The sequence below is a fragment of the Rhinolophus ferrumequinum genome, chromosome X, assembly GCF_004115265.2.
Source record: "Rhinolophus ferrumequinum isolate MPI-CBG mRhiFer1 chromosome X, mRhiFer1_v1.p, whole genome shotgun sequence".
NCBI classification, from domain to species: Eukaryota; Metazoa; Chordata; class Mammalia; order Chiroptera; family Rhinolophidae; genus Rhinolophus; species Rhinolophus ferrumequinum.
In genome coordinates, this window is record NC_046284.1 from 91544727 (window position 1) to 91562337 (window position 17611).

The 17611-nt window shown below is 40.5% G+C and overlaps 1 protein-coding gene across 1 annotated transcript in view; it reads left to right on the forward strand.

Annotated features, from left to right (window-relative positions):
- The window catches only part of LOC117017314 (uncharacterized), a 189074-nt gene that overhangs the window by 70416 nt on the left and 101047 nt on the right, over positions 1-17611 (forward strand). The window contains exons 3-5 of the mRNA XM_033097438.1: positions 5323-5430; positions 8206-8943; positions 11183-11240. Of these exons, the coding sequence (XP_032953329.1) occupies positions 5323-5430; positions 8206-8943; positions 11183-11240 (904 nt within the window). The remainder of the gene's footprint in view (positions 1-5322; positions 5431-8205; positions 8944-11182; positions 11241-17611) is intronic.

Genomic DNA, 17611 nt, shown 5'->3' on the forward strand with positions numbered 1-17611 from the left:
CAGGCCTACCTTAAGAAACAAGAAAAATCTCAAATACAATCTAACCTTACACTTAAAGAGACTAGAAAAAAAACACAACAGGAAACAAAGCCCCAAGTGAGTAGAAGGAAGAAAATAATAAAGATCAGAGAGGAAATAAATGAAACAGAGTCTATTAAAAAAAAAACACAATACAAAATATCAACGAAAATAAGAGCTGATTTTTGGGACCCAAGTAAATAAAATCAGAAATGAAAGAGAAGTGACAATTGACACCACCGAAATACAAAAGATTATAAGAAAATACTATGAATTCTTACATGTCAAAAATGGGAAAATCTGGAAGAAGTTGATAAATTCCTAGAAACATACAATCCTCCAAGACTGAATCATGAAGAAAAGACAACCTGAAAAGACCAATTGCTACAAATGTATTAAAAAAAAAAAAAAAAAAAAAACTCCCAACAAACAAAATTCCTGGATCAGATGGTTTCACAGATGTATTTTACCAAACAATGAAAAATTAACACCTATCCTTCTCAAACTAGTGCAAAAAATTCAAGAGGAAAGAAGGCTCCCAAGCTCATTCTATGAGGAGACCCATTACCCTAATTCCAAAACAAGACAAAGATATTACAAAAAAAGAAAATTATATGCCAATATCTCTGACGAACATAGATGTAAAAATCCTCAACAAAATATTAACAAACTGAATTCAGCAATACATCAAAACGATCATACACCATGATCAAATGGGATTTATTTCTGTGATGTAAGGTAGTTTCAATACCCGCAAATCAATTAACATGATACATTCCATAAACTAAATGAAAGATAAAAATCATATGATCATATCAGTAGATACAGAAAAGGTTTTTGATAAAATCCAGCATCTGTTTATGATAAAAACTCTTAGCAAAGTGTGAATAGAGGGAACATACTTCAACATAATAAAGGCTATATACAACAAATACAGCTGACAGCTAACCTCATACTCATTAAGGAAAAGCTAAAAGTGTTTTCCTTAAGATCAGGAATAAGACAAGAATGCCCACTTTCACCACTTTTATTCAACATAGAATTGGAAGTTCTAGCCATGGCAATCAGCAAAGAAAAAGAAATAAAAGACATCCAAATTGGAAAGGAAGAAGTAAAACTCATTATTTGCAAATGACATGATACTATATACAGAGAAACCCAAAGATTTCACCAAAAACTAATAGAATTAACAAATGAATTCAGTGAAATAGCAGGATACTAAATTCATACTGCAAAATTGGTTCTATTGATATACACCAATAACAAACTATCAGAAAAAATATTAAGAAGACAATCCCATTTACAATTGCATTAAAAAAAATAAAATATTAGGAATAAATTCAATCCAGTAGGTAAAAGACCTGTACTCAGAAAATTATAAGACTCTGAAGAAAGAAACTAAAGAAGATACAATGTAATTTATGGATGATGTGATTCAGAATTGCACAACTGAAATCTATGTAATTCTACTAACAATTGTCACCCCAATAAATTAAAAAATAAAAAATAAAAAAAAAAAGAAGATACAAATAAATGGAAGCATATACTGTGCTCATAGATGAAAAGAATTAACATCATTAAAATGTCCATACTACCCGAAGTAATCTATAGATTCAATGCAATCTCTATCAAAATACCAATGACATTTTTCACAGAACTAGAAAAAATAATCCTAAAATTTATATGAAACCACAAAAGACCCTGAATAACCACAGAAATCTTGAGAAAGAAAAACGAAACTGGAGGTATCACAGTATCTGATATCAAACTATACTACAAGACTATAGTAATCACGACAGCATGGTACTGGCATAAAAGCAGACACATTCTGTTCCAGTGGAACAGAATAGAGAGCCCAGAAACAAACCCACAGCTATATGGTCATTTAATCTATATTTAATCTATGACAAAGGAGGCAAGAATATACTTCATTTCTAATTGATAACATTATACACACACACACACACACACATATATGTTATATATATACATACATAACATATGTGTATATATATATATAGGTACATGGATATATATATATATATATATATATATATATATAGAGAGAGAGAGAGAGAGAGAGAGAGAGAGAGAGAGAAAGAGAGAGAGACAGACAGAGAGGAAGGGGGAAATTTATCGGTCAGCTGAGGAGAGAAGAAACACATAAGTGAGTGAAATTCTCATTTTCCACAACAGGCAGTAAATATATAATGCATACCACTGATAAACCATGAAATCACATGCAAAAAAAATAAATAAATAAAACTAGACCACCTTCTTATGCTGTGTACAAGAATAAACTCACAATGGATTAAAGACTTAAATGTAAGACCCAAAACCATAAAATTCCTACAAGAAAACATAGGCAGTAAAATCTCTGACATTGCTCATAGTAATATTTTTTCTGATATGCCACTCCAGGGAAGGGAAACAAACAAAAAAAATGAACAAATGGGACTACATCAAACTAAAAAGTATTTGCACAGCAAAGGTAACCATCAACAAAATTAAAAGACAACCTAGTACATGAGAGAAGATAATTGCCAACGATACATCCTGTAAAAAAATTAATATCCAAAATTTTTAAAGAACTTATACAACTCAACACCAAAAAACAAACAATCCAATTAAAAAATGGACAGAGGACTTGAATAGACATTTCTCCAAAGAGGACATCCAGATGGGCAATAGACATATGAAAACATGCTCAACATCCCTAATCATTAGAGAAATGCAAATTACAAGCACAATGAGATATCACCTCACACCTGTCAGAATGGTTATCATCAATAAATCAATAAACAAGTGTTGGTAAGGATGTGGAGAAAAGGGAACTCTCGTGCACTACAGGTGAGATTGTGAATTGGTGCAGCCACTATGGAAAACATTATGGAGATTCCTCAAAAAAAAAAATAATAGAACTACCTATGGCTCAGCAATTCCACTTCTGGGTATATACCTGAAGAAATTCAAAACACTAAAGACATATGGACGCCTATTTTCACTGCAGCACTATTTACAATAGCCAAGATATGGAAGAAGCAACCTAAGTGTCTATGAATAGACGATTGGATAAAGGAGAGGTGATACATATATACAATGAAATAGCACTTGGTCATTAAAAAGAATGAAATCTTACCATTTGCAACAACACAGATGAACCTAGAGGGTATTATGCTAAGTGAAATAAATCAGACTGAGAAAGGGAAATACCATATGGTCTCACTTATATATGGAAACTAAGAAGAAAATAAATGAATAAAGAAAACAGAAACACACTCATAGATGGAGGACAAACTGATGGTTGCCAGATGGGAGGGGGTTTGGACGGCTGGCTGAAAAAAGTGAACTGATTAAGTACAAATTGGCAGTTACAAAATAGTAACGGGGATGTAAAAAAGTACAGCACAGGGAATATAATCAATAATATTGTGAAAACTATACAGTACTAAGTGGGTACTAGACTAATCGGGAAATCACTTCATAAATTATATAAATGTCTAACCACTATGCTATACACCTAAAACTAATATAAAATAATATTGAATGTCAAATACAATTGAAAAAGAAAAATAAGAAAGTATATATGACTGTGAAAGCAAAAATTATAACAATGCTTGGTTGAGTTTTCAAGTGTGTAGATACGAGTATAATACATATGAAACTATATCAGTGGGAAAGGGACATATATGGTTGTAAGGCTTCTACATTTTACTTGAAGTAGTGATATATTACATTTAAGTAGAAAGGCTATATATCTATCTATATACATAGATATATATCTGTATATATCTATACATAGATATACATATATCTATACATATCTATGTATATAGATATATAGAGAGAGACATATACACGAGGTCTGACAATTAAGTTCGTGAACTTGTTGCAACGATGTTGCTAACCTTTTTTGATATCAGAGGGATTATTCATTATGACTTTGTACCAACTGGACAAACAGTTAACCAAATTTACTATTTGGAAGTGCTGAAAAGGCTGTGTGAAAAAGTTATACAAAAATGCCCTGAACTTTTGGCCAAAACTTCATGGCTCTTCCATCATGACAATGCACCAGCTCACACGGCACTGTCTGTGAGGGAGTTTTTAGCCAGTAAACAAATAAATGTATTAGAACACCCTCCCTATTCACCTGATCTGGCCCCCAACGTCTTCTTTCTTTACCCAAAGATAAAGGAAATATTGAAAGGAAGACATTTTGATGACATTCAGGACATCAACGGTAACACAACGACAGCTCTATGGCCATTCCAGAAAGAGTTCCAAAATTGCTTTAAAGGGTGGACTAGGCACTGGCATCAGTGCATAGCTTCCCAGGGGGAGTACTTCAAAGGTGACCGTAGTGATATTCAGCAATGAGGTATGTAGCACTTTTTCTAGGATGGGTTCAAGCACTTAATTGTCTGATCTTCTTGTGTATATATATATATATATATATATATATATATATATATATATATACATGAAACAACCATAGAAATTTATGCAAATAAATATACCCAAAAATACATAAATTAGAATGCAATACCAAAGGAAATTCAAATAATCCAAAAGAAGACAGACAGGAAAGGGGAAACAAAAATAAGATAGGACAGTGTAGTGGGCGGGTGCCTGTAAGGCACCATCACATGACTGAGAAGCATGAGATAGAGGAAGTTACTTGGGTCTTTAGATAACACTCACATTCTGTAGGGTATGTCCAGAGGGCTAAAGACCATCAGCCTGCGGCAACCCTGCTTATGTTAATGCCCCTCCACCCAGCACAAAAATGTATATAACCCATGATTGAGCTGCAATAAAGAGAGACTTGATCAGAACTCCTGTCTTGTCTCTGGTCTTTGTGTCTCCCATTTTCCTCCCTTCTAGGTGCTTCGGGGTCCCTCGTGTAGTGTCCCGCGGGTTGGGACAACTGGCGCCCAACGTGGGGCCTGAAGTCTCCTAGAAGATGAGACGCCTGAGTTCGTCCGGTCTAAGGAGCTGCAGCATATTTCTTCTTTGATCACCATAAGACTACCCAACTTGTGGGAGATCTGTACAGGTAAGCGGACGACTCCTTCAAAAAATGGGACATATATTTGTGTTCTAGACTTATGTATAGTCTACAGGCTTCCCCTCAGACACTTAGACTAGGGTTCCCCTAACCTGTTGTCCCAGTCTCCCTTTTTATCTGCTCTCAGCTCACTTTGGGTTTTAGTCGTTCACCAACGAGACAGTTTTCTAGGTGTTTGGGACTGTTTGAGCGAGATTTTGCCTGCTTACTTTGAGCTCCAATCGTCCACCCAGAGGATTTCCCGACCGGTTGAGTCCCGACTGGCTTTCGCCTGAGGGTCGTTACCAGCCGCGTCGCCTCTCGAGATCCGTGTTGGCGGATTATACCAACCGATTGCTCACGTAAGGGCTTTTTCTCCTCTCACCCCAACACCCCCGTCGCTCCGGCTGGGTGAGTCCCAAAAGACATTCGTCTGCGGGTCGTTACCATCTGTGCCGTCTCGTTTGGGTCTGTGTTGGCGGATTGTACCAACCGACTGCCTACGTGAGGAGAGTCTTTATTCCTTATCATAATGGGACAAGAGGTTAGTGTTCATGACAAGTTTATCTCAGGACTAAAAGAGTCCTTACAAAAAAGGAGAGTTAAAGTCAAGAAAAAAGATTTAGTTATCTTTTTTAATTTCTTAAAAGATGTTTGCCCTTGGCTCCCTCAGGAAGAAACCATAGACCACAAAAGATGGAAAAGGGTTGGAGATGCCCTTAATGACTTTTATAAAACTTTTGGCCCTAAAAAAATCCCCATTACTGCTTTCACTTATTGAAATTGTATTAATGAGCTACTTATGGTAGATCGCTACACCCCTGACATCTACCGAGTGTTACAAGAAGGAAACACATTCTTACAAAACGCTTCCCGCCCCTCCTCCTCCTTACAGGACCCCTCTTCTAAGTCCTCCCACGATTCAGATTCTATTTCTATTTCAATGCCTCCTGAAGATCCTGAGACCACCAAAAAAGATCCTAGTAAGCCCTTATATCCTCCCCTACCACCTAATTGTCCTGATCTTAATGTAAATTCTAGCCCACCTGAGGACGATCAGTTAAGTCCTGAGGAAGAGGCTGATTTAGAGGAAGCTGCCGCTAAATATCATAACCCTGTCTGGCAGTTTCTGGCCTCTAATCAATTGCCCCCTCCCTATAATCCCCAAATGCCTTTAGCTCCTATCCACGATCCTGATCAAACTCTCTTCTCCCACCAAGTCCAACAATTACAAAAAACCGTTCAACTCAAAAAACAACATCTAACTCTCCTTAAACAACTTCAACAGTTAGATTTACAACTCTCCTCTGCTGCTACTCAAAAATTCCCCCCTTTCCATAAATCCTACAAAAAAATTTCCCATCTCAAATAAAAAACCCCCTCTTAATCTTTTCCCCGTTATTGAATTCCCCCCAATAAAAACTGAAGGAGGCAGTACAGATAGTGATGAAGACCCCAACAGAGACAATAAAGAATCCGCCAGACACTATAAACGCCTTGACTTAAAAACCACAAAAGAACTCAAAAAAGCGGTGGACGAATATGGCCCCATGGCCCCCTTTACACTCTCAATTTTACAATCTCTAGAGGACCTCTGGTTAACCACCCACGATTGGCACTATTTGGCCCATGCCACCCTATCGGGGGGCGATTATGTTCTCTGGAAATCTGAGTTTTCTGAGGCCTGTAAAGAAACTGCACACCGCAACGCAGAAGCGGGAGGTGAGTGCACTGATTGGACCTATGATAAGCTCAGGGGCTTTAAGCCCTACGATACAAATGAAGCTCAACTACAATATCCATCTGGCCTTTTTTCTCAAATTCACCTTGCTGCTACTAAGGCATGGAAAAAACTTCTCCCTAAGGGGCCGGCCACAACTCAACTCACTAGTATTAGACAGAGGCCAGATGAACCTTATGCTGACTTCATCAGTCGCCTAACCAACGCCACTGAAAGACTCCTTGGTAGCACAGAAACTGATAGTGATTTTTTCAAACAATTAGCTTTTGAAAATGCCAATTCTGCCTGTCAGGCAGCCATCAGCCCTAGAAAAAAGGATTCACTCTCTGATTACATTCGCCTATGCACTGATATTGGTCCTGGTCACCAAATGGGCCTCGCTATCGGGGCAGCTTTAAAAGATTCATTATTTAATCTGTCTAAAGGCAAAAACAATTGTTTTTCATGCGGCCAGCCCGGACATTTTGCCAAACAATGCCCAACCCCTCGCCAGACACCATTAGGCCAACCCACTCCCACACCCATATTGCCCCCGCGAGTATGTCCCAGATGCAAGAGAGGCAAACATTGGGCCAATCAATGTAGATCAAAAATAGATGCCCACGGCAATCCTCTACTGCCCCAGCAGGGAAACTTCCTGAGGGGCCAGCCCCAGGCCCCTACAGAGAATCCAAACCTTGGGGCGACTCGGTTTGCTCATCCACAACAAAACTTTGTCCCATCTCAAGTCTCCTCCGAGCAACCCCCGGCAGTGCAGGACTGGACCTCAGTCCCTCCTCCAAATCAATATTAACTCCTGACATGGGACCTCAGATACTACCTACAGTTGTCGCCGGACCCCTACCACCAAACACTTTTGGTCTAATAATAGGAAGAGGTAGTTCGAGCCTACAAGGCCTATATATTTACCCTGGTGTTATAGATAATGATTTTACGGGAGAAATACAGATTGTAGCCTCCTCCACTTCCTCTCTCATTTCTATACAACCGGGACAGAGAATAGCTCAACTACTCCTTCTCCCACTCCAGACCACCCATAAATCTGCCAACAATGAGCCTAGAAACAACAAAAATTTTGGATCCTCAGATGCTTATTGGATTCAAAATCTCTCCCCCAATAAGCCCATGCTAGATTTAAAACTTGATGGAAAAACCTTTAAAGGCCTTATTGACACTGGTGCTGATGCAACCATTATTAGACAAGAAGACTGGCCGCTTTCTTGGCCCCTTTCTGACACACTTACTCACCTACAAGGCATAGGACAAACAACTAACCCCAAACAAAGTGCCAAGTTCCTAACATGGCTAGATAAAGAAAATAACTCTGGCACAGTACAACCTTACGTTGTACCCAACCTCCCAGTAAATCTGTGGGGCCGTGACATATTATCCCAAATGGGAGTAATCATGTTCAGCCCCAATTCCAAGATAACCACCCAGATGTTAAAACAAGGGTTTCTCCCAGGTCAGGGATTAGGAAAACAAGGACAAGGAATTCAAAAACCCCTGTCTACTGCCCAGCGCCCACCTCAATTAGGCTTAGGACATTTTCACTAGTGGCCTCTGACCAACCTGCACCCCATGCTGACCCTATATCCTGGAAAGACAACTCGCCCATATGGGTGGATCAGTGGCCACTAAGTTCAGAAAAACTAAATGCTGCCAATCAGTTAGTGCAGGAACAATTGGCGGCAGGGCATCTAGAGCCCAGTAACTCCCCCTGGAACATACCTATCTTTGTCATAAAAAAGAAATCTGGAAATTGGAGACTTCTCCAAGACCTTAGGGAAGTCAATAAAACAATGATAATTATGGGCGCCCTTCAACCAGGCCTACCTACCCCTGTAGCTATTCCCTCGGGATCCTTAAAAATCATTATTGATCTCAAAGACTGCTTCTTCACTATCCCTCTACACCCTCAAGATAGACAACGTTTTGCTTTCAGCATACCTATAACTAATTTCCAAGGGCCCATGCAGAGATTTCAGTGGAAGGTCTTACCTCAGGGCATAGCCAACAGCCCGACACTCTGTCAAAAATTTGTTGCTCTGGCCATCGATCCCATTCGAACTCAGTGGCCCTCTCTTTATATTATTCATTATATGGATGATATCTTAATAGCTGGCAAGAATGGGTCTGACCTCCTTTTGTGCTGTGACGCTCTTGTCAATAGCCTACAAAACAAAGGCTTACAAATAGCTCCCAATAAAATTCAGTTAAAAGATCCCTACCCCTATCTTGGTTTTAAACTCCAGGGTAAATATATTAAAACTCAAAAAATTCAACTCAAAACCACCCATTTAAACTCTTTAAACGATTTCCAAAAATTATTAGGTGATATAAATTGGATCCGTCCATACTTAAAACTTACTACAGGAGAACTAAAACCTCTCTTTGATATATTACAAGGAGACTCAAACCCAACTTCTGCTTGCGATAAAAAGAGTAAAAGAGGCCATCAGTCAACAATTTATCACCTTTATTGACTACACTCAGCCCCTTAGGTTTATCATCTGTGCCACGCCACACACACCCACCGGTGTCTTTTGGCAAACAGCACCTTTGATGTGGTCGCATCTCCCTGCCTCCCCCGAAAAAACTATAATACCATATTATTTGTTAGTTGCAAAACTTATCACAATTGGCAGAGAAAACGGACGCCGATACTTCGGTAAGGAGCCCGACATAATCATTCAACCTTATACAAAAACAGAAATTAATTGGCTCTTACAAACAACAGACCAGTGGTTATTAGCCTGCGCCTCCTTCTTAGGGCACATTGACAACCATTATCCCTCTAATAAGCTCTTACATTTTCTTAGGCTTCATCCCTTTATATTTCCAAAAAGTACTTCTCAAGAACCATTACCAAATGCTCTTACAGTTTTTACTGATGGATCTTCTACAGGCATAGCTGCCTTCACTGTTAACAATCAAACTCAGGCCATTCAAACCCCTTATAAATCAGCCCAGATTGTGGAGCTTTTCGCTGTCCTCTCAGTTATGCAAAAATTCTCTAACGATCCAATTAATATTTACACAGACAGCGCTTACATTGCACAGTCACTTCCTTTACTAGAAACTACTGCATTCATTAAACCCACCTCCACCGCCATACACCTTTTCTTACGGGTTCAAAAGGTCATCTGTGCCCGATCTTATCCATTTTTTATAGGTCATCTTAGAGCCCACACCGGGCTTCCAGGCCTCCTTTCTACAGGAAATCTATTATCAGATATAGCCACCCACAAAACAACTGTTTCCTTTGTCTCCACTGTTGATCAGGCTCAACAAGCTCACTCTATACACCACCTCAACGTTCAGACATTACGATTAATGTTTAAGATCACACGTGAACAAGCCCGACAAATAGTAAAACAATGCCCTGCTTGTGTCACACATCTACCTACCCCTCACTTAGGAGTAAACCCTAGAGGCCTTGTTCCCAATGAAATCTGGCAAATGGACATTACCCATGTCCCTGAATTTGGCAAACTTAAATATCTTTATGTTACAGTTGATACCTTCAGCGGATTTATTTTTGCATCCACACAAACAGGTGAAGCCAGCAAACATGTTATTTCTCATGTCCTCACTTGCCTATCAGTAATGGACAAGCCTAAGACTATCAAAACAGACAATGGTCCAGGCTACACAGGAAAAAATTTCCAGTCCTTTTGCTCCACTTTACAGATCCATCACATTACAGGCATCCCTTATAATCCTCAGGACCAAGGCATTGTTGAACGCGCTCACCAAACACTCAAAATCACTATAAATAAGTTAAAAGTGGAGAATTGTACACTATAAAAAATTCCCCAAAAAATGTTGTTGCTCATGCGCTTTTTATTCTAAACTTCCTGCAACTCGACCAAAACTCAAAAACTGCCGCTGACCGCCTCTGGCATCCAACCACAGCTGATAATTTCACCTCCGTTTTGTGGCGAGACCCCATAACAAATCGATGGTCAGGCCCAGATCCCGTCCTCATTTGGGGACGAGGATCAGTCTGCATTTTCGATAATAAAACCCAAGCTGCCCGGTGGCTTCCCGAGAGACTTACAAAACAAATAGATGTTAACCCCCATTCCAGGGACGGCCCCGCTCCCTGAGAAGCCATCTTTCGCGACAGGCACAAAAATGACTGCTACACCCTGGCTCCTGCTACTGGTCTTGCCTCTCGTCCGTTCTGGTCTTGACCCTGGAAGAGTTGACATCAACAAGCTCAGACAGCTAACGGGACAACGACCCCCATGTGACTGCGACGGAGGTAACCTTCGGGGGCACCATCTACCTCGGTCCTCAAAACTGTAAGTTGTCAAGACAAAATAGCATACCTCATCACATCTGAGACTGTATCCACGACCAAATGGGTCTGTACTTCCTCTCCCCAATATAAACAAGAAAAACCTCAGCCTTGTCCCGCTGAATGCTCTACTATTTACCCTATTATTCATAGTTCTTGTTACAATACCTATAAAACATGTACAAAAGATAACTCCTCTTATTACACGGCTGTCATGACAAGCACCGCTCCCGCTGTCCCTCATTCTGACTGGTCTAACACCCCTGCTGCAGTTGGCATTGGCTCCTATAAACCCTCACCCTGCACGGCATCTAATATGTTAGGAAAAAATATTTGCTGGCAGATCGAATCCCCTATACCATATGTTTCTGACGGCGGGGGGTCCAGCCGATCTCCAATCCAATGAAAAACGCATTAAAAAATTTGCTGAAATACAAAACACCCTTAACCCTAAACTTACCTATCACCCTTTGGCCCACCCTAAAAAACCGGGTCACGTGGACATTGATCCTCAGACTTTTGACATTCTTAGTTCTACCCACAAGTTATTGCTTTCTGTTAATTCATCCTATGCCACCGACTGCTGGCTGTGTTTACTACAAGGCACCCCTTTACCATTAGCTATACCCTACCCCTTTGTCACCTCTACTACCAATAATTCATGCAACATAGCTCTCCCGTTTTTAGTCCAACCCCTTGGCTTTAACAATACCCCGTGCATCCTCTCTCCCACTCAAAACGATACTACAGAGGTTAATTTAGGAAGCCTCTCCTTTACAATTTGCTCCTCCTTCCTATATGTCCTCTCCTATATGTGCACCCAATGGATCGGTATATATTTGTGGAAATAATTATGCCTACACCTATTTACCACAAAACTGGACAGGAGTTTGTACCCTAGGCTTCCTCCTCCCAGATGTATCCATCATTCCAGGAGATGAGCCAGTCCCTATCCCGACTTTCGAACATATTGCAGGACGCACTAAACGTGCAGTCCATTTTATTCCCTTATTAGCGGGTCTAGGCATCACCACCGCACTTGCCACCGGGTCCACGGGGATAGGACATTCCCTAGTACAATACCATAAATTATCTGGACAACTCATATCAGATGTCCAGGTACTCTCAGAAACTATCCAAGATCTTCAAGATCAGGTTGATTCCCTAGCAGAAGTTGTCCTCCAAAACAGGAGGGGATTAGATTTACTTACTGCAGAAAAAGGGGGCATCTGTCTGGCCCTCGGAGAAAAATGCTGTTTTTATGCTAACAAATCTGGAATTGTTCGTGACAGAGTCAAAAAATTACAAGAAGACCTTGAAAAAAGAAGAAGAGACCTCCTTTCCAACCCTCTCTGGACCGGATTCAATGGACTTTTACCCTACTTACTACCCCTGGTTGGCCCCATACTCGGGTGCTTTATCCTACTATCACTGGGACCCATCCTCCTCAATAAACTCATGCGCTTTCTCAGACAACAAATAGAGGCCTTGCAGGCCAAGCCCATACAGGTCCGTTACACCCGACTGGAGATGCAAGAGCGAGGAGATCCCTATCTCCAATAACAGGAGTCATAAAACAGGACTCCTCCCCTGTGAGATGAACTGGATAGCCAATGACGGGTAAGAGGACAGCTCTCTAAGTAACATAAAAAATCAAAAACCTGTCGCTGTACCAGGTTTCACAGAGATGGACTGTCCCAACCTAAGACAGGCACAGTTCCCTAGGGGCTCAGAGCTCTTTTTTATAAAACAGAAAAGGGGGACCTGTAGTGGGCGGGTGCCTGTAAGGCACCATCACATGACTGAGAAGCATGAGATAGAGGAAGTTACTTGGGTCTTTAGATAACACTCACATTCTGTAGGGTATGTCCAGAGGGCTTAAGACCATCAGCCTGTGGCAACCCTGCTTATGTTAATGCCCCTCCACCCAGCACAAAAATGTATATAACCCATGATTGAGCTGCAATAAAGAGAGACTTGATCAGAACTCCTGTCTTGTCTCCGGTCTTTGTGTCTCCCATTTTTCCTCCCTTCTAGGTGCTTCGGGGTCCCTCGTGTAGTGTCCCGCAGGTCGGGACAGGACAGAATACCAGATATACCATGCAAACTCTAATCAAAAGACAATTGGAGTAAGTACATTAATATCTAAAAGGGAAGACTTCAGAACAAGAAAAACTACCAACAATAAAGAGAGACATTACCTAATTACAAAAGTTCACCAAGAAGACATAAAAATCCTAAAAATCTATGCACTAGCAAAAACAGCTTCAAATACATGAAGTAATAATGATCAGGAAGGAGAATAAACGAATTCACAGAGTCAGAGATTTCACAATCCTTTCTCAATAACTGACAGAATAATTAGAAGATTAGCAAGAAAGTTGCTATGGTCTGAATTTTTCCTCCACAAAAATCCATGTTAAAGCCCTAAGTCCCAATATGACTATTTGCAGATAGGGCTTTTGGAAGCTAATTAAGGTTACATGAGTTCAAAAGGGTGGAGTCCCAATCCAATTAGATTGGAGGCCTCATAAGAAGACGAAGAAAGAGCTCTCTCTCTCTCTCTCTCTCTCTCTCTCTCTCTCTCTCTCTCTCTCTCTTCCTCCCTCTCTCCCTCCCTCCTTCCTCTCTGTCTCCCCCCTCCACCTGCACCAAGGAAAGACCACCATGTAAGCACACAGCAAGAAGGGGGCCACCTATACACCAAGAAGAGAGCCCTTCCTCACCAGAATCTGAATTAGCGAGCACATTGATTTTGGACTTCCAAGCGTCCAGAACTATGAGAAGTATATTTCTGTGCTTTATTAGTTTCAGGTGTACAAAACAACAGTTATTAGACATTTATATACCTCACAAAATGATAACCCCAATAAGTCTATGACCCATCTGACATTGTACATAGTTATTAGAATATTAACTATATTCCATATGCTGTACTATATACCCCTGTGACTATTTTTTGTAGTTGACATTCAATATTATTTTATGTTAGTTTTAGGTGTACAGCATACTGGTTAGACACTCACATAATTTATGAAGTGATCCCCTCGATAAGTCTAGTACTCATCTAAAACCATATATAGATTTTACAATATTATTTAGTAAACAAGGTGCGATCAAAATGCACGGTGAATGCTGCTGCCAAGTGCTATTCAATGAAAAGGCGGGGATCTTCATATATGGGAATTGACATGTGTAATCTTAGCAACAGTGTGTAACAAGTTTCAACTTGTTGGGTACACTCAGGTCGAGTGTGAGCTGGTTTGAGAGTAAGTGTGTTTTAAAGTGAGCTGTAAATCGTGGGGACACGAACAATGCATTAACATGAAATGGGAAAACGGTTTTCACCCCTCATGACAATGCTCTGTGTCACACATCGCGTCTAGTACGGGCAATTTCTATCAAATAAAAACATTATGTGAGTGATGTCATCAAAATGGCAGCGTGAGGTGAGCCTGCGTGTAGCTCGCGCTAGGAATTTACAACTAATCGAACAACAATAACTCCACAAAGGACTCCCTGCACTGCAGACAGGCAGGAACAAGAGGCCCACTACTGAATTCACCTAAAGGTGGAAGAATCGCGCGAGCCGGGGAGGACAGAAGGGAAAAGTGCGGAGACAGAGGCACGCGGGCACATGAGGCAGACCTAGCTCAGTACTCCGAGCTCGCTGCATTCTGGAACTACCGCAGCTGTGGGAGAGGGAAGAACTCGGACTGCTAGGGCTCCGCTTATGGCCCACAAGGCTGAGGAGGCAGCATATAACATGGCTGAACCCAACACTCACGGCAGAGACCTCGGAGAAAAGACTAAGGGAAGAAGGCTTAAAATGGTAGTTTAATCCCTCACTGCCGAGCAGAGAACGGAAGCCTTAGGCACTGAGACTAGCCGCCCCCCTCCCTACCCTCCTAGACCTCGCCCGCCCCCACCTGCCCCTTGCAAGAAGCTAGTAGCAGTGTCAGATCAAACGAACAGAATATTTGCTGTTCTGAGAACTGTGGACCACAGACACAGATGCCCAGCCCAACTAGTTCCGGCAAAGGGGAAGGAGCTGGGGGAGCAGGACCGGCTATGGTGGTGGTCACCGCCATTACTCTGGAACGCCTCTCACAACGCACCCCAACCTGGCCCCACCTATCTGGGTGGATCCCTGCAGGAGTAAACAGAACTGCTGAAACATACGGGCTCTGAATCTGGTACAGGAAGAGCTTTGGAACTTCAAAAGCTCTCCACATACCGACCGGGACACTGCACCCTGTGACCCAGGCAAACTATTAACAGAGGAGAAGCCCGTCTCCCAGGGAATCCCCCCATTGTGTGACAAGCTGAAATAGTGCAGAGAAAACATAGCACTACTGTGTGAGAGAGAGAAAAAAAAACGCTGCAGTCAGAGAGAAAATAAAACATTCTACCAACAAGTACTGGAAAACAAAAGAAAGACCTCTTTCTGCCAACTTGTTGCAGAAGCCACTCCTGTAGATGTCTAGGAAGAGAAATAATAAATCAGTAATTGCCATGAATAACCAAGGCAACAAGACAGCTCAGAAAGAAAGTGAAAAGTCTCCAGAAAAGGAACTGAAAGATATGGAAATATGTGACTTAAATGACAGAGAATTCAAGATTGCACTTCTGAAAAAACTGAATGAGATGCAAGAATACACAGAAAGGCAGTTTAATGAACTCAGAAATGCAATCAAAGAACAACATGAGCATTTTACAAAAGAGATTGAAATTTTTCAAAAAACCAAACAGAATTTCTGGAGATTAAGAACTCAATACAAGAAATTACGAATGAAATAACCAGCTTAGGTAGTAGAGTTGACCAGATAGAGGAAAGAATCAGTGACATCGAACATAGAAACCTGGAAATGACACGGATGGAAGAAGAAAGAGACTTGAGACTTAAAAGAAATGAAAGAACTCTACAACAATTTTCTGACTCTATCAGAAAGAGCAAAATAAGAATAAGGGGCATAACAGCAGTAGAAGAAAGAGAGAAGGGACCAGAGAATATATTCAAACAAATTGTTGATGAGAACTTCCCAAACTTGTGGACAGAACTGCATCCTCAAATCCAAGAAGCAAATAGAACACCTAATTACCTCAATCCCAACAGGCTTTCTCCAAGGCACATTGTATTGAAGCTCTCTAAAATCAACGACAAAGAAAGAATCCTCAAGGCAGCCAGGGAAAAGAAGACGGTAACCAAGAAAGGAAAGCCCATTAGATTATCATCAGATTTTTCAGCAGAAACTCTACAAGCCAGGAGGGAGTGAAACCAAATATTCAAACTACTGAGAGAGAGAAATTATGAGCAAAGAATAATGTATCCAGCAAAGATATCCTTTATATATGAAGGAGGAATAAAGACCTTTCCAGACATACTGAGGCTGAGGGAATTTTCTAACACATGACCTGCACTACAAAGAATACTAAAGGAGGCTATTCGACCACCATCAACAGGGACAATTTCTGGCAATGAAAACATAAAAAGGAGGAGAGTAAAGGCCTGAACTGGATTATGGGAATGGAGAAAGTAAGCATGCTGAAGAAAATGGAATACTCTAAAAATCAAACTTTTTTTAATGTAAACTTAAGGATAACAACTCAAAAAAAAAATCCATAACTGAAATATATACTGTAATAAACGAAGAAACAGAGGGAAACTTCATAGAATACCACCACAGAGAAATAATAGACAACAACAAAAAGGCAAAGAAACAATGGAGACACAGCCTTACCAGAAAACGAAGGACAGAATGACAGGAAATCCTCACATATCAACAATCACCCTAAATGAAAATGGACTGAACTCACCAATAAAAAGGCACAGAGTAGCCGATTGGATCAAAAAACTAAACCCAACCATATGCTGTCTCCAAGAGACACATCTCAGCTACAAGGACAAGCATAGACTCAAAGTGAAAGGGTGGAAATTGACACTCCAAGCAAACGGTATCCAGAGAAAATCAGGTGTAGCCATAATGATATAAGATGAAACAGACTTCAGAGTGAAAAAGATAACAAGAGACAAAGATGGACATTTCATAATGGTAAAGGGGCCTATACAACAAGAAGACATAACAGTCATCAATATTTATGCCCCCAATCAGGGAGCACCGAGATATACCAAGCAACTATTAACAGAACAAAAAGGAGAAATTGACCAAAACACAAATATACTAGGGGATTTAAACACATCATTGACAGCTATGGATAGATCATCCAAACAGAAAATAAATAATGAAATAGCAGCCCTAAATGATACATTAGATAAAATGGACATAAATAACATACATAGAACACTTCATCCTAAAACATCAGACTATATATTCTTTTCTAGTGTACAAGGAACAGTCTCAAGGATAGACCCTATATTGGGACATAAAATCAGCCTCAGCAAATTTAAGAAGATTGAAATCATACCAAGTATATTCTTTGATCACAAGGCTTTGAAATTAGATATCAACTGTAAAAAGAAAGCAGGAAAAAACGC